At 60.4% G+C, this 24646-nt stretch overlaps 1 protein-coding gene across 1 annotated transcript in view; it reads left to right on the top strand.

Moving 5' to 3' along the window:
* Positions 1 to 4848: 4848 nt before the first annotated feature.
* The window catches only part of CLPB (ClpB family mitochondrial disaggregase), a 40201-nt gene continuing 20403 nt past the window's right edge, over positions 4849 to 24646 (top strand). The window contains exons 1-3 of the mRNA XM_086631059.1: positions 4849 to 5413; positions 8904 to 8955; positions 23649 to 23735. Coding sequence (XP_086487185.1) covers positions 4849 to 5413; positions 8904 to 8955; positions 23649 to 23735 — 704 coding nt within the window. The remainder of the gene's footprint in view (positions 5414 to 8903; positions 8956 to 23648; positions 23736 to 24646) is intronic.

The raw sequence follows: 24646 nt of genomic DNA, 5'->3' as shown, positions 1-24646 counted from the left end.
GGAACCGGCGGCCCGGGGGTGCCGGGGGGGGCGGGGAGCCCGGAGGCGGGCCCGGGGGGGAGGGGGAAAACCCGGGGCGGGGGAACCGGGAGCACCGGGGAGGGGGGGAAGGGGAAAGCCCGGGGGAGGGGGAGGCACCGGGAGCACCGGGGGGAGAGGGGAGGGGAGGGGGAAAGCCCGGGGAAGGGGGGGGGCACCGGGAGCACCGGGGGGAGAGGGGAGGGGAGGGGGAAAGCCCGGGGGGGTGAGAGGCCGGGGGGGAGGGGAAAAACCCGGGGGGAGCACCGGGGGGGAGGGGGAAAGCCCGAGGGGTCACCGGGAGCACCGGAGGGGAGGGGGAAAGCCCGGGGGGGGCACCGGGAGCACCGGGGGGAGAGGGGAGGGGAGGGGAGGGGAGGGGAGGGGGAAAGCCCGGGGGGTGAGAGGCCGGGGGGGGAAGGGGGGAACAGGTGCGCACGGCTGTTTGCCGTGCACAGACACCCGCACTGTGCACACACACACACCCGTGCACACCCCTTGCACGCCCGGCCTGCGTGTGCACACGCCCCCCCACCTGCACACAGGCGTGGGTGCACGCACACGGGTGCACACGCGTGTGCCGGCCTGCACACGCATGCAGGGGTGCACACGCTCAGGTGCACACACGTCCCACACCTGCACGTAGCACAGGGTGGGTGCCTGCGTGCACAGACGTGGGTGCACACACATGGGTGCACACGCATGTCTCTGCTTGCACACACATGCATGGGTGCACACTTGTAGGTGCACATGCATGGGTGCACGCTTGTAGGTGCACACACGTGTCCCACACTTGCACATTGCACAGGAGTGCACGTGCATGGGTACACACACACATCCCTGCCTGCACATGTGCACACGAGTGCACACACACGTCCCACGCGTGCACATTGCAGAGGAGTGCACGTGCATGGGTGCACACACACATCTCTGCCTGCGTGCACAGACGTGGGTGCACACACGTCTCTGCTTGCACACACATGCATGGGTGCACGCTTGTAGGTGCACACACAGTTCCCACACCTGCACGTAGCACAGGAGTGCACGTGCATGGGTGCACACACACGTCCCTGCCTGCACACGTGCACACGAGTGCACACACATGTGCCACACCTGCACATAGCACAAGGTGCACACACATGGGTGCACACGCACGTCTCTGCTTGCACACACATGCATGGGTGCACGCTTGTAGGTGCACACACACATCCCACACTTGCACATTGCACAGGAGTGCACGTGCATGGGTGCACACACACGTCCCTGCCTGCACACATGCACATGGGTGCACACACACATTCCTGCCTGCGTGCACAGACGTGGGTGCACACACATGGGTGCACACACGTCTCTGCTCACACACACATGCATGGGTGCACGCTTGTAGTTGCACACACAATTCCCACACCTGCACGTAGCACAGGAGTGCACGTGCATGGATGCACACACACATCCCTGCCTGCACACACAGACATGAGTGCATGCACACGGGTGCACACACACGTCCCACACTTGCACATTGCACAGGAGTGCACGTGCATGGGTGCACACACACGTCCCTGCCTGCACACGTGCACGCGGGTGCACGCACACGTGCCTGCCTGCACACACAGACCTGGGTGCTCGCACACGAGTGCTTGCACTCTCACCCAGGCACACTCGCACCGTCCCACACCCCATCCCTGCCTCTCCTTCCAGGGCCCCGGGCGCTGCCCGCAGAGGGTGCCAACCGAGCCCCGGCCCCCCCCGCTCCCCATCCTCCCCGGATTCGAAGCACCCCCTCGGAAAGGGGACGAAGGGGCCGGGGGTGCTGGCATGGTGGGACCGGGACCCTCTCCCTGCTCCGTGACCCCGCAGCCGCACCGCCACCATCTCCCTGTGGCCGGGCACACGGTGGGTGGCAGCCCAGTGAGCGTGTCCCCCCATTCTGCAGGCAAACTGGGCACCCAGCCGCGGGTGCGGGGGGGGTCCCTTTCCCCTCGTCCCCCCTCCCAGCCCCCCCAGCCACCCTCATCTCTGCTCCGCTGCTGAAACCCGGGGTTTTCCCCCCCACCCTGTCCCCGGGCGAGCGGAACGGGTGCCACCACCCCGCAGCCTTTCCCAGCCGGGCTCCACATCCCACCCCCCCGGGAATTCCAGCCTCGGGAGCGGGAACACCCATGTCCCCAGACAGGCCCTGCCGTGCACCCCACGCTCCACGCAGCCCCAGCCCAAAACGGGGCAGACGGCATCCGCGGGCCTAGAAATCCTGCCGGGATGCCGGGCACGGTGCGAGGGAACCAGTGCCAGCTGGAACTGGGATGGGGGGAGTGGGGGGACCGGGCTGCCGCTGGCAGCTCCCACCACACAATGCAGACTGGCCAAAACTCGGTGCAGAAATGCCCATTTCTGGCCACTCCCGCGCTGCGCCGAGGGCTGCAGGTGGGGGGCACAGGGGGGGCGGCAGCCGGGAGCTGGCAGAGAGGTGCCAACAGCGGGTTGTTTCTAAAAGCTCGTCACTGAGGCGGGGTTCCTGCGGGAGGCTGCGCCGCCGCGGTCATCAGTGAGCTCCGGCGATCATCCTGGACCTTTCCGGCACGGCTTGGCACGGCTTGGCATGGCTTGGCACGGCACAGCACGGCACGGCTTGGCATGGCTCAGCACAGCCAGCATGGCACAGCTCGGCATGGCTTGGCATGGCTTGGCACGGCACAGCACGGCACGGCTTGGCATGGCTCAGCACAGCCCAGCATGGCTCGGCTTGGCACGGCTTGGCATGGCTTGGCACGGCACAGCACGGCACGGCTCGGCATGGCTCAGCACAGCCCAGCACAGCTTGGCACGGCTCGGGTCAGCATGGCTTGGCACAGCCTGGCATGGCTGGACATGGCTCGGCACGACACGGCCCGGCACAGCCCGGAACGGCTTGGCACGGCACAGCACAGCTTGGCATGGCTTGGCACGGCTTGGCACGGCATGGCATGGCCCAGTACGGCCTGGCACAGCCCAGCACGGCTCGGCATGGCTCAGCACAGCTCAGTACAGCTTGGCACGGCTCGGCACAGCCTGGCACAGCTCGGCATGGCCTGGCACAACTTGGCACGGCCCAGCACGGCACGGTCCAGCACAGCACGGCCCGGCACAGCTCGGCATGGCTCAGCACAGCCTGGCACAGCTTGGCACAGCTGGGCACAGCCCAGCATGGCTCGGCATGACTTGGCACAGCCTGGCACAGCCCAGCATGGCTCAGCACAGCTTGGCCCAGCGGCGCCCAGCATGAGCCCTGCGTTCAGCTCTTCTCCAGGGGCAGAAAGCAAATACCAAATAACGCGTGCGACAAACCCAATTCTTCTCAATAAACCCCATTTTTGGACAACTTTTAATTTTTCTTCCTAAAACCACAACTTAACAACCCGGTTCGAGCCGGGTCGGGCACTGGGGCCGGTTGGAGCTCGTTACAGCACCCAAGTGCCAGTGCGTGATGCCCAACGGTGCCAGTCGCCGCTGGGACACGCAGGCACGGGGAGCGCGGGCAGCCGCAGCCCCCTGGCAAACCCCGGTGCCTTTTTGGGGCATCTTGATGCGTTTTTGGGGCATTGTGATGCGTTTTTGGGGATGGCATCCAAGGGCGGAGGGGTGGAGGTGTCTGCTGGATCCGTGCCCAGGTTGGGGGGGGCAAAGCCCTGGGCACGCAGCTGTGACCAAAGCTGGGCACGGTGCCACGGGCACGGGATGCCCGTGGGTCTGCACCGCCCGTGCGTGGTGCCTCCTGCCAGGACGTGCACGCACGCGCACACACACACACATGTGACTCGCACACACAGACACCTGCACGCACACACAGACACACAGACACGTGCACACGCGTGTGCGCTGATGCCCTGCCCGGATGCTGCTCAGCCCTGGGTGCACGCGGGATTTCCCAGGGCACGGAGCGCCTGTGCGCGTGCAAGCGCTGCGCAGGGGTGCAAAGGGCTCCCGCAGGGCCTGCGGCGTGTGTTCACGCGTGTGCACGTGTGTGTGCACGTGTGTGCGCACGGCTGCACGTGAGTACACAGAAGAGTGTGCGTGTGTGCATAAGTGCATGTGTGTGGACACAGGTATGTGTGAGCTCCCACGCGCACATGCGTGCAAGCGTGTGCAAGTGCCTACGCGTGTGCACGCACGCGAGTGCGTGCGTGTGCATATGCATGTGTGATCCATGTGGGCGTGCACGTTTGCAAGCGCACGTGTCTGCGTGCACGCCTGCGCATCTGTGCGTGCGTGCACAAGTGCACGTGTTTGCGCACACGTGTGTGCGTGCATACGTGTGCGAGTGCACGTGTGTGCGTGCGCTGCGCGTGCATGTGTGCCACTGCACCCGCGTGTGTGCACACGCGTTTGTGCACGCGTGTGAGCGCGTGTGTGTGCGCGCGTGTGCGCGTGTGTGCGCGTTTGTGTGCGCGCGTTTGTGTGCGCGCATGTGTGCGCGCGTGTGCGCATGCGTGCGCGTGTGCGCGCGTGTGTGTGCGCGCACACGCGTGTGCCCAGCCGTGCGAGCACGCGCGCGCACGCCCGGCCGGGTCTCGAACCCGCGGCCCCGCCTCGCCCTCAGCGCCGGGCCCGGCCGCCGCTTCCCGGCATGCCCCGGGCGGGCGGGCCGTGCCGCGGCGCCCCCTGGGGGCTGTAGTCCGCGGCGGCGGCGGCAACGCGGCGAGGGCGGCAGCGGGGACTACAGCTCCCAGCAGGCCTTGCGCTCCTCCCCCGCGCCGCCGCTCTGCCCTCGCCGGGCTGCCGGCGGCCGCCATCTTGTTTCGCCGGTATCAGCGGCGCGGGGGGGGGGGGCGGTGCGAGCGGCGTGGTGCCGGGACCATGCTGACCTCCCTGGCGGCCCGCCCGTCGCTGCCGGGGCTGGCGTGGCTTCTCCGGCCGCGGCCGTGGTTGTCGCCGTCGCGGGCGGCCTACGGGGCTGAGGGGGCGGCGAGCGCGGGGCCGCGGCTGCTGGTGGCGGCGGCCGCCAGGGAGCGCAGCGAGCCCGCGCCGCCGCCGCCGGCGCCAGCGAGCGAGGGGCTGCCATGGCCGGGCCCGGGCGGCGGGGGGCGGCAGCGGGGCCCGGGGGGCTCCCCCGTAGCGGCGGGGCCCGGCCCCGGGAGCACCCCCGTAGACACGGGGCCAGGCCCAGTGGGGACCCCCACACCGCAGGGCCCGGCCCCGCTGCGGACCCCCCCTCCCGGGCCGCAAAGCACCGTCCTGACCGGCCCCGGGGCGCCGCTCGCAGAGCCGGTGCCGCCGCCCCCGGGTGCTGAGCGGTGCTGCCGTCGCGGAGGAGACCCCGGCGGGCGTCGGAGCGGAGAGAGGAGCTGCCCCCCGGGAGCCGCCGTGCCCGGCCTCGTCGCCGCGCTGGCCTACTGCTACACCAGGGACCGCCTGGCCAGGGGTGACTATCGCCGCTCGGCCGGCCCCGGGGCGCGGGGGGGGGGGCTCAGGGCGGAGGTGCCCCGTGGGGAGGGGGCGCGGGAGGTCTCTCCTTGGCCATGGAGCCTGCCCGCTGGCGGGGGGAGCTCTCCGGGGAAAGCGTTCTCCTTGACCCCCAGCCCAGGGGGTTGAGGTTTGTGGGTGTCCCTGCCCACGGCAGGGGAGTTGGGACTGGGTGATCCTTCCAGCCCAAACCATTCCGTGATTCCGTGAGGTGTGCTGGTGGATGGTGGATGCCCAGGCTCTTCTGGAGTGTGAAGATAACGATCCTCACGTTTCCCACCCCCCCCCCCCCCCCCCGGATAAAACAGCCAGTGGTCTTGTCAGCGGCACCCCGTCCTGCCTCTGTGGGTGTTCTTGTGGGGTGTGCTGGGAGAGGACCCGGCTCCCAGTCCCTGTGGGTGGGGAGGGCTGGCAGGGGAGGGTTCGAGCCATTGGGATGCGTGTCCCCCGCAGGGCCGGCTCTCCCTGGTCCTCTGCTTTGACCATAGGATGTTTTGGACACGCACAAAGCTTTGGGAGTTGGGAAGGGGTTGAGTTCTGACCCCGATACACCCAAGGTTTCCCATGGCATGGTTCACGTTCGTCCCACCGCGGGGAGGAAGCAGCTGGTGGTGGCCGCAAGCCCTGGTTGCCACAGGCTTAGCTTTGGGAAAGGCTGGCGTGTGCGAGCGATCTGCTGGGGTGAGTGGCCTGGTTTCTGGTTGATGGGTAGCTGTAGGTTTATGCCACGGCAAGTCCCATGCTCGGCACTGGTGCTGCGTTTCGGTTTTGGGAGCCTTCGGGGTGCAGTCCTACGCTCGGCCACGCTGCCCCAGGCTGTCACCCCGCTTTCCTGCTGCAGCACGGGAGATGGAGCGGCCTCGTTGGTGTTACTGGGCAAGGTGGTGCTGGAGCAGAGATGTGTTTGCTGCTCTGCTGAGGGCCAGGAGACCTTCAGCCCTTCAGCTGGGCAAGGATCGGTCCGAGTTGGGTTTCTGGTCCGAGCTGCGGGCGAGGAGATGGTGTGGGCACGAGGGGGGCCGTCGGCAGGGACCAGTGCTTGCTGCTCGCAGCTTTGGGCTCGTTGGCAGCGAGCTCGTGCGCTGCTACAACACAGGGTGTGAGATCAAGAACAAGAGGAAATGGGTATAAGCTTAGTCAGGGCAGATTCAGGTTGGATGTTAGGAAGTATTTCTTCTCTGAAAGGGTTGTCAGCCACTGGAATAGGCTGCCCAGGGAGCTGGTTGAGTCCCCATCCCTGGATGTGTTTAAGAATAGGGTGGATGAACTACTTAGGGATATGGTTTAATGGGGATTAGGGACGGTTGGACTGAATAATCTCTAAGGTCTTTTCCAACCTAGAAATCTATGAAATCTATGAAATCACTCCATGGTTTCAGGCACGTCAGAGGTTGGTTTCCCCGTGAGGAACACGCAAGCTCCTGGGCTGGGCTGCCGGGTGGGTCACCCAGGAGATTCCACCATCGTTACGGGGAGGCTGGTGTAATTAGTGCTGGGGAAGGGTTTGCGAGGAGCGGGAGCGGGGTTGCGGGCTGGTTGGCGCTGAGAGCCAGGCAGCCACGTGGCTGTGGCTGCAGGTGGGGGGGACAGAGCCACGAGTGCCCCAAACCCCGCAGCCAGGCAGGTGGGAGGGTGCGGGAAGCAGGCCGGATGCTTTCCCGGAGAGGGCAGGGATGCAGCTGCAGAAGGGCATGCCCAGAGAGCTCAGGCCACGGAGATGATCCAAGGGCTGGAGCACTATGGAGACAGGCTTGGAGAGTTGGGGCTGTTCAGCCTGGAGAAGAGAAGGCTCCGGGGAGACCTTCCAGCATCTTCCAGTGCCTAAAGGGGCTACAGGAAAGCTGGAGAGGGGCTTTGGATAGGGATGTGTAGTGACAGGACACGGGGCAATGGCTTTAAACTGGAAGAGGGGAGATTTTGATGGGATCTAAGGAAGAAATTCTTCCCTCTGAGGGTGGTGAGGCACTGGCACAGGTTGCCCAGAGAAGCTGTGGCTGCCCCATCCCTGGCAGTGTTCCAGGCCAGGTTGGATGAGGCTTTGGGCAACCTGGTGTAGTGGAAGGTGTCCCTGCCCATGGCAGAGGGGCTGGAACGGGATGGTCTCTGAGGTCCCTTCCAACCCAAACCCTTCTGTGGTCCTATAACTGGGAAGAGGTTGCTTTACTGGGCCCATGTCCAGGCTGCAGTGGCAGAACGCTCGGTAACTCAGACACCGAAGGTCACTTGGCCCCATTTGCCCGGGTGTTACCCTGAGTGTCCCACACTGCCGGCAAGCAGCCATTGTCCCCCATCGGGTGACACACAAAGGCGCCCGCTGCTCTCCTCTGGCACCCCCAGCCTGGGGAGTTGTCCTTGAGACAGGACACTGCCCGGATCAGCGCTCAGTGCCCACTCATCTCCGCTTCCCTAACGAGCCCACTAAGAGCTGGAAAGCTCTTAATTTGGACGTGTGCCCACACCGATGCCATCCGCCAGCCGAAACAGCTCCCTGCAGCGCGCCGAGCGCCGCTGCTCTCGGGGCAGCGGAGGAGGCGCTGGGGTTGGCGGTGTGGCTCGGAGCTCTGCAGGAAGCTGGCTGCTGGGGGAGCTGGAATCGCGGCCTCTGCCCAGCTGTGGCTGTGTGCTCGTGCCACGAGAGAGGGGCCCCTCACCCCGGGACCAGGTGATGGGGTGCCCAGGCCAGAGCCCCGTCCGCTGGTGCTGCTCTCCGGGAAGGCAGGTCAAGGATGCGAGGCAGATCCATGGGCACGAGTGACCTGGGGCAGGGAAAGGAGGCAGGGAGTGTTGGGGAGGGAACAGGAAGCACCCGAAGACTGGTAAGAACTGGGGAGAACTGTCCCAGCTTCCCAGATGCCCCAGTAGAGCTCAGGGGGCTGCACTGGGTTTGCAAGCTCGCTCTGTGTGCTGTCGGAGCTGGGGTGCTGTCCTTACCCTCCCTAGCCAGGAGGTGTCCTTTTGAGCCTGCGGTAGGAACTCGCTGGCCTTGTGGGGGCTGGAAACCTCTGGCTGAAGCTGGGACTGCTGGGGTGGCAGTGCCAGCTGCCCCTCAGAGCCCGCTGCACCCCAGAGCCCGCCGTTGGCAGGGTTTGCTTTGCAAACGCAGGAGAAGTCCTTGTTTCTCCAGCTGTTGGTGCAGTTTGTTCCTTGCTGGAGCCGCTGCTGGCTCGTCCTCGGCCCCAGGTGCCCCAGCAGGACCTTTCCCCTCCGCTCCAGCCTTTTGCCAGGCCCATCCCATGGCACCTTCCGAGCCAGAGACTGGCAGTGCCCGCAGTTGTAGGCAAAGGTAGTTTCCTACAGACATGGGAGAGAGGCTGGTTGCCCAGGGAGGAGCAGCTCACGTGCCCAGCTGTGCCCGCTGCCCCGGGATCTCTGGTGTTACGGTGTGCCAGGCGGGTGTCCGTGTGCGTGTTTTGCCGCTAACTCGCTTTCCTTTCTTCCTCTGTTTGCAGAAGATGCTCTGCTGGAAGCTGCGAGGACCAACAACGTTTCGGAAGTCAACAGGTGAGCAGGCTTGGAGAGGTGCCCCGTCCCCGAAGTGGGGGATGAGATGTGCGGAGCTGCGCTGCCAAGGGCTGGGAAGGCGGGAGGACTCCGTCAGTGCTTGGCAAAGGGTGGGCTCATGGAATCATAGAATCACAGAATGGTTTGGGTTGGAAGGGACCTCAAAGATCATCCAGTTCCACCCCCCCTGCCATGGGCAGGGACACCCTCCACTACACCAGGTTGCCCAAAGCCTCATCCAACCTGGCCTTGAACACTGCCAGGGATGGGGCAGCCACAGCTTCTCTGGGCAACCTGTGCCAGTGCCTCAGCACCCTCAGAGGGAAGAATTTCTTCCTTAGATCCCATCAAAATCCCCCCTCTTTCAGTTTAGAGCCATTGCCCCGTGTCCTGTCACTACACACCCATGTCCAAAGCCCCTCTCCAGCTTTCCTGTAGCCCCTTTAGGCACTGGGAGGTGCTGGAAGGTCTCCCTGGAACCTTCTCTTCTCCAGGCTGAACAGCCCCAACTGTTCACCCGCTTGTTCCCCAGCCTTGTCACCCGCTGCGCCTCGGTGCTTGGTGGCACTTGAGTGGGCATCCCAAGGCACAGCTCCTGGGGCCGGCTGCTCCCACAGCTCTCGGGGTGCTCGCCTCGCTGTTGCAGAGCGGGTTGGGAGGGATGGTGAGCATGGTTCCCAGTGAACTGGAAAGCGGGTTGCAGATCCCTGTGCAGGGAGAGGAGAGCGTGAGGCCCGGACGGACACCTCCAGGCCAGGAGCTGCCGAGCCTCGTGTGGGGGGTCTGTCTCTGAACGGACAGCCCTCGTGGGCTCCTCCGCCTGAGCCAGCAGCTCTCCAGCCCGGACAGGGCCTCGTGTCCCACCAGGAGCACGGCAGAGAGCTCGGGTCTGCCTGTGCCACCCGAGCCGACCTGGCTGGCTGGGTGACCAAGCACATGCCCGTCACGGAGTGGAGCATCTCCAGAGCTGTCCCGATGCTCCGCGTCCTCCGGCACTCTTGCTGCTGCTGGCCGTGCCCACCCCTGCTGTGGTCGTGCCAGGCCCGTTTGGGAGCTGCCTGGCAGCGTTACGTTCACCGGGGTGTCCACAAACACGTTCTGCGTGTGACAAGTCCCCAGGAGCCACCTTTTCTCTTTGCCCATGCAGTCTTCCTGCGGCCGGAGCTCTTGGGGGGGCACTTGGATCGGCTCCAGTGGTTCCCAGTGCTGCGCTAACAGAATCCATCTGCTGGCAGGCAAGTGCCAGGGGCTTGGTCGGGAGCTGCGCGGGGGAAACGAGCCTCCTGAGAACACGGGGTGAAGAGAAGCGTCCGAGAAGCTGGCAGCGCTCGGCCGCCCTGCCCTGCCCGCTCTCTCAGTAACCCAGGGGGGATGAGGTCTCCCATGCCCAAGCGCTGCCCTCGACCAGAGCAGAATTCAGATTTTTTTTGGGTGGCCTGGCAGCTCGCGGAGGATGGGAGCCGACGTCGCTGTCCTCCCGTGTTCTCCACACCTGATGTCCTCGGGCTGAGGTCTCCCACCCAGCGCAGGCACCCACGGAGCTCGGTGCTGGGACCTGCTGTCCCTCCATCGGGCACGAGAGCCCTCCTGGCCCGCAGCCAAAGGGTGCTCCGGCCAGTGCCTGGCATCTCAGAGGAAGCAGCCTGGCTCTGCTGTACCCCGGGGCTGAGCTCTGGCCCAGATCAAGGACCAGAGAGGATATTGGTGTGCAGCTAATTGGCACATGTGTTCTGCTGCTCGTAATTGCAGGAAGCTGCTGCTCAGGGATGTCTGGGTGATTTGTGAGCCTGGTCGGGCAGAGCAGCGGGCGGGGTGCCCTGGGCTCCCCCTCATTAGGGGAGGGCTGGTGGCTGTGCACGGCCCGCGGCCTCTCCCTTCGCTTCTGCGCTCTTTTCTCCCAGCCCCACTCCAGCACCCCGCCGCGTTCGGATCTCCCTGCCTACCTGTGCCTGGCACGTGCCTTCGCTGCCAGGCGTGGGCAGGGGGGCTGTGAGAATGACTGACTCTCTCCCTGCTGCGGGCAGCGTCGGCCCCTGCTTTACAGCGAGCTCCCGCAGCCCAGCAGCTCCTGGAGAGCTGGCAGAGGAGGCACGAGGAGGGTTGATTCGCTCTTTCTCCTGCCACCTGCAAGGGGTGAAGCCCAAATCCCTTCTCGGCAGGGCAGGAGCATGATGTGCACCCGGGAGAGGGCAGCGCCGGCCGCGTAACGCCCTGTTGGTGGCTTGTCCCCTGCCCTGGGCAGCGCCGGACACTTCCTGCTCTGCCCCCTGCCCCGGGCAGCGCTGGACACCCCCTGCTCTGCCCCCTGCTCCGCGCAGCTTGGGGCGGTGAGTTCGGAGCGGGGAGGCTGATGTGGGATGTAGCTCGCTCCCACGGCCTGATGTTGGTGTGATAACGGAAAGGCAGCGGAATACCGGTGGCACGGTGGGGCTGAGCTGCTGCCCGCTGTCCCTCCTGCTCGGGCATCACCGCACCGTGTGGGACACGTGTTCCCTGGCTCGTTGGGCCGTGCCAGGAAAGCCAGGCAGAGCCGTGGTGCCGCTGGCGGTGCGGGGCGGTTGCTGGTGGTGTTCGATTCGCCGTCGTTTTGGCGCGGAGGCTCTCGGAAGCAGCAGCCAGATGTTTGTCATTCTGCAGGCCGTTCTCTGCGCCACGCTCCCTCCGTCTGCTGCTGGGGGCTTGTTTTTCCTCGCTGCAGGAACTGGGGAGCTGGCTTTTTTCAGGTGCCTTGTTCAGCTGACGGCTTGCCGTGGCCCGTTATGCCTTACAACATCGTAAGACAGTGACTGGATGATGTTTAAGGTCCTTTCCAACCCAAACCATTCTATCATAGAATCACAGAATGGTTTGGGTTGGAAGGGACCTTCAAGATCACCCAGTTCCAACTCCCTTGTCATGGGCAGGGACACCTTCCACTACACCAGGTTGCCCAAAGCCCCATCCAACCTGGCCTTGAGCACTTGGAAGGGAAAGTCTGGCCGTGCCTCGGGCTGGTTTTGGCAGCTGTGCTGCCGCGGCAGCATCTCGCCGAGCTCGTGCCCAGACGAGCCAGCCCAGCCCTGCTCACCAGCGGCGCAGAGACCACCTGTGCTCTGGGAGGTTTCTCCAAGTCCCTTTTTGCTGTTGAGCTGCTGGAGAGGGAGAGTGATACGAGACACAGTGAGCATTAGTCCAGCTGGTAGCTAGAAATGTCTCAGTCAGGCTTGGAAAGCCTCAGTTTGTGAGTATCAGAAATGAGTGGGAGGCTTATGTTGAGGGGAATTTCACGTTATTCCAACCGACAACCTCTTCCTTCTTAGGGATGAACAGGCTTTTCAAACATCCCAGGCAGAGCCCACAGTAATTGTTGCAGGAAGGATCGCCTGTCCGAGGGCTGGACCCAGCCCCTGAGCCACAGGCTCTCCTCTTCCCTCCATCTCCTCTCTGCTCCCAAAACGGTTTTCTCATCTTTACCCACTTGTTAAATGCGAGAAACCCGGCTGAACTCTTCATGGAGATCAAGGAACACATTAACTGCTGAGACCGTTCCCTTTGGGAGTGTGTGGCCAACCAGCCGTTCCCTTCATAGAATCACAGAAGGGTTCGGGTTGGAAGGGACCTCACAGATCATCCAGTTCCAACCCCCCTGCCATGGGCAGGGACACCCTCCACTACACCAGGTTGCCCAAAGCCTCATCCAACTTGGCCTTGAACACTTCCAGGGATGAGGCAGCCACAGCTTCTCTGGGCAACCTGTGCCAGTGCCTCAGCATCCCAAGAGGGAAGAATTTCTTCCTTAGATCCCATCGAAATCTCCCCTCTTTCAGTTTAGAGCCATTTCCCCTTGTACTGTCACTACATGCCCTTGTCCAAAGCCCCTCTCCAGCTTCCCTGTAGGCTCCCTTTAGGTACTAGAAGGTACTGGAAGGTCTCCCCAGAGCCTTCTCTTCTCCAGGCTGAACAGCCCCAACTCTCCCAGCCTGTCTCCAGAGCAGAGGTGCTCCAGCCCTCGCATCATCTCCGTGGCCTCCTCTGGCCCCGCTCCAGCAGCTCCGTGTCCTTCAAGCCCTTCATGCCATTAACCGGCCCAGAAGACAACACCTAATTAATGTGACAGTTTAATTTCCCTCAACCTCAGTTGTTCCGCGCGTTTGGAGGGAAAGCGAGAAGCAGAGCCATAAAGAATTCCTGCCTCCATCCCCCTTGTGTTTATGTTCAGCATTAATATTGATTCTCCGTGTTCCAGCTTCGTTTCTTCATAAGCCACCCGCAAAAGCCCAGGCTTCCAGCAGAGTTCCCTCGCCAGATGAACGTGATGGAGCAGGATTCTTGTAACCAGTGTGACTCATGGAAGCGCGGCGCGTGTGTCATCAGGCTCGTTCCTGACGGCAGGCAGCGGCCCGAATCTGCGTGGCAATGAGATCTGGAGCTGACCAGGCGCTCTCCTGCTCTCGGAGGGATCCAGCCAGACGTGGTGGTAGGGCAGGAAGCTCCGTGTCAGCTGCTGCAGCTGGTTCTGCTCTCTCCAGGCTGATTTTTAGGGGAGGGGGTTGCCGAAACTGCTGAGTGAAGCTCGCGCACCCCGAACGGTGATCTCTCCCGTTCGGTCAAGCGTCGCTCATCCTGTCATCTCTGACTCATCCTTGCGCTGCCTCCTCCCAGGCTGCGTCCGTCTTCTCCCTCCTTTTGTCGGCAGCAAAGCTCATCGAGCAAGAGTTCCCTCTGCAGCAAGATGGGGTTTGGCCCAGCCTGGCCGCAGCAGGGTTACACCTGAGATGTGGTCCTGATCCCAACGGCAGGAACACCCACCCCACTCTGCCCAGAGGGAGGATGATCCTGGTCCCTTACCAGCCTCGCTGTCCCCTGCTTCTGGTGACATGTCCCCTTGCTGTCCCAGAGAGACTCGCTGCCCACCAGCGTGGTGTCCCAGGGATGTTCAGTCCCCACTTAATGATTCAGTGGCAGAAACAGGGATGTGGGATGTGCTCCGGAGCGTACGGCGTGCACGAGGTGTGTGCTGGCAGGGCCAGGCATGTTCCCCCACTGTCAAAGTACTTCGGGCCCAGAGCGTATGTGGTCATGCTGCGTTTACTGGGGGGAAAAGATCAAACCTGAGGCTGTGGTCAGCTGCAGGAGGCTGAGCTGGAGGCGCACGGGCTGCGCTAGTTGCTGCCCTTGCTGAACTGTGCAGTCGTGGTGGTGGTTTGCTGTCTAATCTGTACCCGGCACGGTGGTGAGATGTGCTGGAGAACATGTGCTCTTCTCAAATACTGTCACCCCTTTCACGTGTGATGTGGCAGGACCTGGGCAGTCCTTCCAGCTAGACCAGAGTGGTGTTTGTCCTTGTCTTCTACACCTTTTAAATCTTTTTATGCTTAAATAGAGCATGACCAGCAGGTCGAGGGAGGTGATTCTGCCCCTCTGCTCTGCGCTCGTGAGACCCCACCTGGAATACTGTGTTCAGCTCTGGAGTCCCCAATACAAGAAGGACACGGAGCTGCTGGAGCAGGTCCAGAGGAGGCCATGAAGATGACGCGATGGCTGGAGCACCTCTGCTCTGGAGACAGGCTGGGAGAGTTGGGGCTGTTCAGCTTGGAGAAGAGAAGGCTCTGGGGAGACCTTCCAGCACCTCCCAGTGCCTAAAGGGGCTACAGGAAAGCTGGAGAGGGGCTTTGGACAAGGGTGTGTAGTGACAGGACACGGGGCAATGGCTTTAAACTGGAAGAGGGGGGATTTCAATGGGATCTAAGGAAGAAATTCTTCCCTCTGAGGGTGGTGAGGCACTGGCACAGGTTGCCCAGAGAAGCTGTGGCTGCCCCACCCCTGGAGGTGTTCCAGGCCAGGTTGGATGGGGCTTTGGGCAACCTGGTGTAGTGGAAGGTGTCCCTGCCCATGGCAGGGGGGTTGGAACTGGATGGTCTCTGAGGTCCCTTCCAACCCAAACCATTCTGTGATTCTATAAATGGCCAGGAGGAGCCGAGATAAGCTGCCAGGAGCACAGAAGATCTGTGAAGACAAGTGTTTCCAGGTAAAACATTGTCCTCCTGGCCATTGCACTTGTCTGCCTTTCATTTCTGTCCAGCTCAGGAGGTGGGGTACGGCTTCAGCAGCACCTTCTGTTTGCTTCCCATCTCAAGGGCTCGTTAAAGGATTCAGAAACTGTGTGTGGAATCACAGACTGGGCAAAAACATCCCTCGGTAGTCAGTCGGGCTTCGGTTACCATCTCGGAACAACACCCTCCTCAGTCCAGGGACGGAGTTTTGAAATGAGCCCAAACCGGAGCTGAACGTGAGCCGTTTGCATCAGAGCTTCCAGGAGCTCAGCCCCATGGGTGGCTCTTCCCTCCGGACCTGGCAGCCCCATTTCTGCCCCCGCCAAGTGCGACCGGGCCGTTGGCATGGGGCTGTGCTGCCCACGCCGCTCTCCTCGGCTCCGAGCAGAGAGCCGTGCCCGCAGCTGGGAAACCATCGGGTCGCGGGAAGGAACCGGCCAGAGGGGCAGATATCCCGTCTCGTACCTGTCGGAGCATCCTCCTGTCTCGGAATAACGAGCAGAACTGTGAATATCGTGCCCGAGGGACACCCGGGTGCTTCGTGGGGTGAACGGCGGAGTCGTGGCAAGGGCTACCGATGCGTGACTGTCCCTGGCCACCAGCCAGGCGTGTCCCTTATCTTCGCTCCTGCACGGCTGTGAAATGGCTTCAGCAGCGGCAGCGCGGGAGGGTTGGAGGCAGGACGGGAAGATTATTTGTAATTCCATTTATTTCCGTTGCCACACGCCTTATATTGTGCCGCCTGTCCCCCCGCACCGGGCCTGTGTTGGTGAGGATGTATCTGAGTTAATGGACACCTGGGGTTTTTAGGATAAACAGACGTTTTCCCTGGCAGTGTCCCCTTTAATCTTTCCTCCTAATTGCGTGGACCAAATTATACAGTGCTTGGTTTCCGTGGAAGTTTTTGCCTGGTTGTTGGGTTTGGTTTGGCGCGTGGGCTCGGGGACTCGGAGCGGGTCCAGCAGCCCGGATTTCGTCATGGTGCCTATAAAATACGGGAGGAGACTTGCGTGTGCTGGGCTGCCCTGTGTCGGAGAGCTGGGAAGCCGGTCGGAGACAGCCTTTTCCAGGCAGCACCGCAGAGTTTCCCAAGCAGGGCGGCCAGGACCGAGGCGGAAAGCCGGGAAATGAAGCGGTGACTTCTGCTGTCGCCACTCGGTTCCTTACTGGTTTCGCGGGAGCGTTTTGCTTTAACGCCTCCTCTCCAGTGCCCTTTTTTCCATGCTTCTGGTGGCGTTTGGTCCTGCCAGGACTGGTGGTGTTTGCACACTGAGTCATAAGACCAGTCTCTTTGTGGTTGGCGTCCAGCCAGCGAGCCGCGAGCGACGGGAGAGCTCATGCCCCTTTCCAAAACAGCTTTAAACCCTTTGCTGTGCCCAAATCCCACTCTCTGGAACCAGGCACCGACTCGTCTGGCACAGCCGGATGCCTGGTGGTTTCTGTATGAGTGGAACACATCTGGTAGCCATCCCAGGGTTAATTCCAATGAATGTGGGTGTTTATCACTGCGGCATCGGCGGGGCTGAGTGCGGGATAGCCTCCGTGGGAGCGGGGTGGCCAAGCGGCTCTGGGCTGGGAGGAGAGGCTGCGGCAGCGCCAGGAAGGGCAACCGGCTGGCATGGGAGCAATCTGCGTGACCACGGGCGACGCTGACGAACGGGATCAATTATTGCTCTTCCCTCACAGCTCAGGAGCCAAGGAGCGCCCAGGGAGATGTCAGGCAGCAGGTTTAAAACAAATCCAAAGTGTTTCCGTACAGAACACAAGCTGGGAAACTCAGTGGGTGGTGGGGAGTGCGAAACTGGAGTTCGCATCCGTACGGAGCAAGCCTGGCTGGGTGTGCTGGGACTGCCAGAAGGTCGTGTGTTGTGCTCAGATCCCTCTGCAAACAGGGGTTACTCCTGTTCTGCTACAGAGACAGTCTCTCAGGCCAGGGTGGTGTTTCTCCAACGCGCGACTCCGCTGCCGCGTTGCAGCGGTTCGGGAAGTCGGCGATGAATCGGGGCTCCGTCAGGTGAGGCGTCGTTTTCTCTTCCTGCCAAAGCTCGTGGTGTCGGAGCATCTGGCAGACCGTGCTGGCGCAGGACGAAGACCAGCATCTCGCCATCTCTGTATCCATCTCTTCGTATCCGCCTTGTGCTGCTCCGGCTTTCCCCAGCAGGTGTGTTCTCGCCTGCGGTGCCCTCGCCCACCCTCTGTGCCCTCAGCCAGCCACGCTGGCTCTGGGAGCATCTGGGAGCTCGGTTTCCCTTCTAAAGCTCAGATTTAGAAGAGCTTCTCTTTGGAAATTTGAAAATTTAGTTCCAGGAGTTTCTCCTTGACCTCTTGCCTCCCCACACTCCCTGTTTGTGTTCTCTGGGTTAGGGGCACTGTCCCCTCTGGGACCCCCGTGTCCTGGGAGCAGCCCACCTTCCTTGGGAGCTGTGGAGAAAACACTGCTCCTCTTCTTCCTGTCCCTTCCTGAGCCTTGCTTGAACCATCTGCACCGACCCTGCCCAACATCTTGTGGGTTTTCCCAGAGCGCTGTGGTGTGTCACTGGCCCTGAGATCACAGAATGGTTTGGGTTGGAAGGGACCTCAAAGATCATCCAGTTCCAACCCCCCTGCCATGGGCAGGGACACCCTCCACTACACCAGGTTGCCCAAAGCCTCATCCAACCTGGCCTGGAACACTGCCAGGGATGGGGCAGCCACAGCTTCTCTGGGCAACCTGTGCCAGTGCCTCAGCACCCTCAGAGGGAAGAATTTCTTCCTTAGATCCCATCGAAATCTCCCCTCTTCCAGTTTAAAGCCATTGCCCCGTGTCCTGTCACTCCACACCCTTGTCCAAAGCCCCTCTCCAGCTTTCCTGTAGCCCCTTTAGGCACTGGAAGGTGCTGGAAGGTCTCCCCAGAGCCTTCTCTTCTCCAGGCTGAACAGCCCCAACTCTCCCAGCCTGTCTTCAGAGCAGAGGTGCTCCAGCCCTCCCATCATCTCCGTGGCCTCCTCTGGCCCCGCTCCAGCAGCTCCATGTCCTTCTTGTGTTGGGGACCCCAGAGCTGAAGGCAGCACTGCAGGGGGTCTCAGGAGAGCAGAGCAGAGGGGCAGAATCCCCTCCCTCGCCCTGCTGCCCACGCTGCTTTGGGTGCAGCCCGGGACACGGGTGGCTTTCTGGGCTGCCAGCGCACATGGATCGGGAAGCAGGTGAGCAGCAGCCCTGAGCTGTCTCGAGGAAGACAGCACCGAGATCAAAGGCTTTTCAGCAGCTCGCTGTGTTCTCCTGGCCGGGCAGATCCTTTCCCTGGCCTCTGACAGGGATTGTGCTTTCATGTTCGGAGATATTGTCGGGTTTGGATGTTTTTCTTCCCTCCCTCTTCTGCGAAGCGGAGGACGAGTCCCGAGAGGGTGAACGAGAAGGTGTCGTCCCCCCCCCCGCGGTGAAACAGCGACATATTGGGGAAGGGCTGGGGGAAACGTTTTAAGCGGCCGAACGAAAACAGAAGCTATTGTTGCTGCGAAAGTTCAAGTTTCCAGCTTCCTCTTCCTCCACCTGTCGGGAGGGAGCGCTGGGCACACTGCCGGCGCTGAGCACAAACTCAAACATGCCCCCTGGGCTCGGCTGCGAGCCCGGTGTCACCGAGTTAGTCACCCAGAACCCCGGCGGCGGGGTGAATAGGAGGCACATCTGTCCGGGGGCAGCGGCGGAGGGGGGGGCACGGCTCATCGCCGCGGCCCGCTCGGGCTCCTGATCTCCTCTGGCTGGATCAAAGTGCTGGAGCGTCGGGAGCCGCCGGCTGGAGGTGAACGAGGGCGTACGCACAAAGCGGCGGGTGCCCCTCTGCCCCGGGCTCCTCCGGAGCAAATTCCGGAGCAGCTGGGCTCTGGGCTGCTCCGGAGCTTCTGCTGGCTTCCAGGGAAGTCTTCAGGTCCGCAAAGCGTCCCCGGTGCTGCCCTCGGAGCTGGGGCTCTGCAGGGAGAAGGGATGTCCGTCAGGAGCTGTGGCTGCTTGCTCCAACCATTAGAAACCCATCAGGAAAACCTGTTTGTGCAGAATATCACGTCTGTTTGGAGAAGCAGCTGAGCTTTCTGCCCCAAAACCCTAAAAAAAAATCCTTAAAATACACATAAACCACCGAACAGAAAAAGCACCTCCTCTTTCTCAAGGTTCTTGAGCAATTTGGTGGCTCTGCTGCAGCCAAGGGACGGTTTGGCTGTTGAGAAACGCTGAAAATGGTGCTAATAGGGCTAAATACGCGTGAGGAACTGCTTAGGAGTGAGTGTCCTGGACCTTATTTGGTTAAACTGCGGATAAACATCCTAAACATTGATCAGAGGATTTTATTTAATTAAAAAAAATGCTCCTGCTGGTAAAGACATTTGGCTGTCTCAGATCTGAGCGGTGGTCGTCGCTTTATCGATTGTCATATCGTTAAATCAGGCAGGGCAAAAATTAATGATAGGCTTGAAGACCCTGAACATAAAGTTCAGTTGTCTGGAAAACCTGTGAAGTTGCTGAGTGTCTTGCAATGATTTGGGGAAAAAAAAAAAAAAAATTCCAGCTTCTAAATGAAATGTCAACGCACGTTACGCGAGGTGATGTGGTGCCAGTAATTCTCTCACTGGGCTGGGTCATGTGGTGTTCCAGATGCTTATGATTACCAAGATTCCTGAATGGAAAACTACTCGATTAATTTTCATATCTTCGCTCCCAGCCCGTAATCGAATCCCGCGGCACAGACTCCAGCATCCATCCTGTAGGATGCACTCTGTTCTGACAGGTTTGGCTGCCGGACTAGGATCTGATTCCGTTATTTTTTTATTTTCTAAGAATGAAGGGAATTCATTACTCGGTCTCCTCTTCCAGGATGTCTACAGAGAAAACAAAAAAAACCTTGCAGTGAGCAAAAAAGGAGATTTTAGTGGCTCCCAGGTGCTTTAAGGGAAGGTGGATGTCTGGTCCTGCCTCTCACGAGACGATGCCGGAGCGTTCAGCCGCAGCTCCCGTTCGTGAGAAAACAAACATGAAAATCCACAACGGGTGGAAGAGAGACCGAGCGTTCGCAGCAGAGCGGCCCGGCCGTGTGGAGGGCGACCAGGACGCTCTGTTGGCACCTTTAATGGTAAATCGTGTTAACGCCGTGGGGCTGGTGCTTTGAGAATGACGCGGATTGTCCCCGTTAAAGGGGTTGCTCACTGGTTGGGGTGGGGCTGTGAGGTCTCAGCTGGCAGGAGGGTGTTCCCAGGCTGGAGGGTTCTGGCGGCCTCAATCCCTGCTTGGCTGGTGCCTTCGCGCCTCGGGGGGTTTCGTGTCTGGGTTCCCTCTGCCTCTCCTGGGTTCCCCTGTCCACCTTCCTCTCTGTTAGAGTAATCACAGAAGGGTTTGGGTTGGAAGGGACCTCAGAGATCATCCAGTTCCAACCCCCCTGCCATGGGCAGGGACACCCTCCACTACACCAGGTTGCCCAAAGCCCCATCCAACCTGGCCTTGAACACTTCCAGGGATGGGGCAGCCACAGCTTCTCTGGGCAACCTGTGCCAGTGCCTCAGCACCCTCAGAGGGAAGAATTTCTTCCTTAGATCCCATCGAAATCTCCCCTCTTCCAGTATAAAGCCATCGCCCCGTGTCCTGTCACTCCACACCCTTGTCCAAAGCCCCTCTCCAGCTTTCCCGTAGCCCCTTTAGGCACTGGAAGGTGCTGGAAGGTCTCCCCAGAGCCTTCTCTTCTCCAGGCTGAACAGCCCCAACTCTCCCAGCCTGTCTCCAGAGCAGAGGTGCTCCAGCCCTTGGATCATCTCTGTGGCCTCCTCTGAATCCCCTCCAACAGCTCCACGTCCTTCTGATGTTGGTCTGTTTTCCTGTCTTTTATTTGCTGGGTTTTACGTGGCTTCCCAGATTGACACGCTGTAGAAGGGGGGTGAGGTGAAAGTTACTGCGATCAAAGTAAATAAAATGAAATTTGGAAAGAACTTGTACATGTCTTTCCATGCTGCTCGAAGAGAAGAGAGGAAGGTGACTGGGCGTCATGATGGCTATGGAAAGATTTTTCAAAGCACCTGGGGTGGGTCGGAGGGGAGACAGGAAGATCCCAGTGTAGGTTTCCCCCCTCCCTTGTCAGACTTGGCCACAGCTCCTCGTGGTTCCTGGGGGAGCCGGGGCCGGTCCCTGCAGTGGCAGCAAACGAGCGGCGTTCGCCTGGGGGAGCAGCTCTCCGTGCCCGCGCGGAGAACGCGGCGCACATGGTGGCACAGATGGAGCCGTGGTGTGGATTTCTGCCGGCAGCATCCCTCCGAGCGAGAATGCAACAGGAGCTGATCCCTAACGATAGCGATCTGCCCCGGTCCGGGCTGCTCTCGGCTGTCTGTCCAGGCGTGTCCGACGTTGTGGGGCCAGGGGGGCTTTGTGGCTGCACATGGATGTGTCTCCTTTGAGCAATCTGCTGTCTGGGAGTGCTCTTCAGAGCTGGCAGCACGCTCTCAGCGTTCGCTGTCAGTGATTAGGTGCTGGAAGAAGGAGAAAGCGTAAGGATGTATCCCGGGGAGAGCCGAGGCTGGTCCTGTGCAGCACCTCGGAATGTGTTTTCCAGGAGCGTTTGATATTGCAGGAGCTGCAACCTGCCCTGAGTTAGTGATGTGCAAACACACATGGTGTGGATCTGGTAAGGATTCTGCAGGAAAATGTGTTCCTCTCCTACCATGTAGTGTCAGCTATCAAACTTTTTTGGAGCGAGGAACCTGCTGTTTACCTGCCAAATAGTTCGTTATCGTCAAACTTGTAGTTGTAACCGTGGTGAAGAGAACGTAAATCTTCTGTTGGAGCTGCAGGTCATTCACGGAGGTCATGGCCTCCTGAAGCACAGTTGGGAGCTACGAGTAAAGCCTACCAGTTACTGTTCCTTTTTTTGACCTATTGGATCTCAGTCCAAGTGCCTGATGAGGAGTTCAGAGCATCCGTACCAGGGCGCCAGCTACCCTTCCTGTGAAAAAAGGATGGTCAGATGACCCACCCATGCCAGTTACCCAGATGGCAGAGCTCCACTTGGGTCAGAGGAGTTATCCAACATGCCTCTGCGTAGGGCTTGGCTGAAGTTGTCTCTCATGCCCTCACAGTCTCAGTCCAACAGGGCAGGAAGTTCAGCCGAAGGGGGATGCGGATCACTCGGATGCCAAATACCTGGGTAGTTTCTCAGGGCAGCGGGGAGAGTTGTAGAGAGTTGTACCATGAGAGTTGTAGAACACTGGAACAGGTTGCCCAGAGAGGTGGTGGATGCTCCATCCCTGGAGACGTTCAAGGCCAGGTTGGACGAGGCCCTGAGCAACCTGATCTAGTTGGAGATATCCCTGTTCCTTGCAGGGGGGTTGGACTAGATGGCCTTTGAAGGTCCCTTCCAGCCCTAACCATTCTATGATTCTATGAGAACTGGGTTCAGCTGTGTTCCAGACACCAGCCAGAGCTTCGACGTTGGTATTGCTGGTTGGAAATAACCGTAGGATTATGTCAGTGTGTTTGTTCCTTGGAATAAGTTTTCAGTGGAACCGCTGGGAGGACTTTGACCCATGAAAGAAGGTTTGCAGAGACCTCGTGCACACCTGTGGGTGTTTGCAAGGCTGATATTCCTTTGTTTTACGTTTGTTCCAACTGTAGGAAGAGGAATTCCATCCCAGCACTCATTATTAACCATCTGACAGAGTTACCACCAGAGCAGGCTGAGGGCAATTAATTTAAAATTTACCCTGAGGAGTTGCGGATACCCCATCCCTGGCAGTGTTCAAGGCCAGGTTGGATGGGGCTTTGGGCAACCTGGTGTAGTGGAGGGTGTCCCTGCCCATGGCAGGGGGGTTGGAACTGGATGATCTTTGAGGTCCCTTCCAACCCAAACCCTTCTGTGATTCTATGGAAGGGGTGACCAAATTCGGGCACGTACCTCTGTAAGTCCCTAAAAAAGTGGTCCGACTTTTTCAGTGCGTGTGAGCAGCCACAGCTGCCTTATCTGTGGATCTGGGGGGATGTTAAATCGTTCAAGCGTGGTGCCTGCACGTGGCAAACGTGGCTTGTGTTTTCCCCTGCGTCTCTCCGAAGAACAGCAAAGTAAAAGCTGGCAGAAGCCCTCCAGGAGCAAAGTTGCTAAAAGGTGCGGGGAGGGATTAGGGAAACAGTGCAAAGGCTGAGGAAATGTTGCAGAAGAAGCACCAAGGGTAGTTTCGTGCCTGGTATTTTTTGGGTTTGTCTCGTTTGTTCTCATGTCATGCCAGAAAACTGCAAAGTATCTCCATTTGCCGTGGGCTTTGGAGATCTGCTGAGCTGCTTTGGACACCCTAACAGTTGCACTGTGGCTTGGAGACCCAAACATGCCATCAGGTTGTAGGTTGATCAGCTTCGCTCTCCATCATGCTGCTGGTTGGTTCGTCAGGTATTAGACTGAATAGAAGGAAGAAATAAAAAATAAAGAAGACGGTGACATTGCACCATTTGAAAGGGCTGTGCCTGTTGTCACCTACCAGTTCGTTTCAGTTTGGTGGCCAATGAGAAACTGGTTTGAATCAACTTCTCGTGTTGCTTCTTCTAGGCTACACTGGAGCAAGTGCCTGGAAAGTAAAATACTCCGCTTTCCGCTGTTAGCTCCACTCTGCTTGGGATGCTTTCTCTGCATCTTCTTCCTGACCGTGTCTCTCTCCTGTCCCCAGGTTGTTGCTGGAAGGCGCAGATGTCAACGCGAGGCACAAGCTTGGCTGGACTGCTCTCATGGTGGCAGCTATCAGCAGAAACTCCAGGTACGTCTGTCTCAGCCTTCGCCATCGTGTAGTGGGTGAGTCATAGAGTCATGGAATGGTTGCATTTGGAAAGGACCTTCCAACCATGGCAGGGACACCCTCCACTACACCAGGTTGCTCAAAGCCCCATCCAACCTGGCCTGGAACACTGCCAGGGATGGGGCAGCCACAGCTCCTCTGGGCAACCTGTACCAGTGCCTCAGCACCCTCAGAGGGAAGAATTTCTCCCTTAGATCCCATTGAAATCTCCCCTCTTTCAGTTTAAAGCCATTGCCGCGTGTCCTGTCACTCCACACCCCTGTCCAAAGCCCCTCTCCAGCTTTCCTGTAGCCCCTTTAGGTACTGGGAGGTGCTGGAAGGTCTCCCTGGCGCCTTCTCTTCTCCAGGCTGAACAGCCCCAACTCTCCCAGCCTGTCTCCAGAGCAGAGGTGCTCCAGCCCTCGGAGCATCTCCGTGGCCTCCTCTGGACCCACTCCAGCAGCTCCGTGTCCTTTGTGTGCTGGGGACCCCCGAGCTGAAGGCAGCACTGCAGGGGGGTCTCAGGAGAACAGAGTTAAGGTGTAGTAGAGTCACTTCACGCTGCCCCACCTTTTCCAAAGTCAGGCTGAGCTCCACGGAGAGCTGTAAAGTTTGGGCTGGTTTGGGACGTGCTGTCGAGCTAAACCCAAGAGAGCTTTTCGCTCGTCCTGTGCCCGGGACGTTGTGTGACAGATGGAGGTCACCAGAGATCCCCGCGAGGCGGCTGCTGAGTTGGCAGTGCCATTCCACAGTGGCACTCGGGTTGTGCCCTCTGACGAGCCCGTAACCTTGGGCCGTGGCTGTGGGAGGCAGTCTGAGACCCCACCGTCAGGAAAGGTCCCGTAGGCGCTGCCGCGTCCCTCCGGGCTTGCGGGGCCGTTGCTGGGCCTTTC

This window comes from Tauraco erythrolophus, unplaced genomic scaffold (assembly GCF_009769465.1).
Source record: "Tauraco erythrolophus isolate bTauEry1 unplaced genomic scaffold, bTauEry1.pri scaffold_79_arrow_ctg1, whole genome shotgun sequence".
In the NCBI taxonomy this organism is placed as follows: Eukaryota; Metazoa; Chordata; class Aves; order Musophagiformes; family Musophagidae; genus Tauraco; species Tauraco erythrolophus.
The sequence above is the reverse complement of the archived record's forward strand: the minus strand, read 5'-3'. Positions and strand labels throughout refer to the sequence as shown.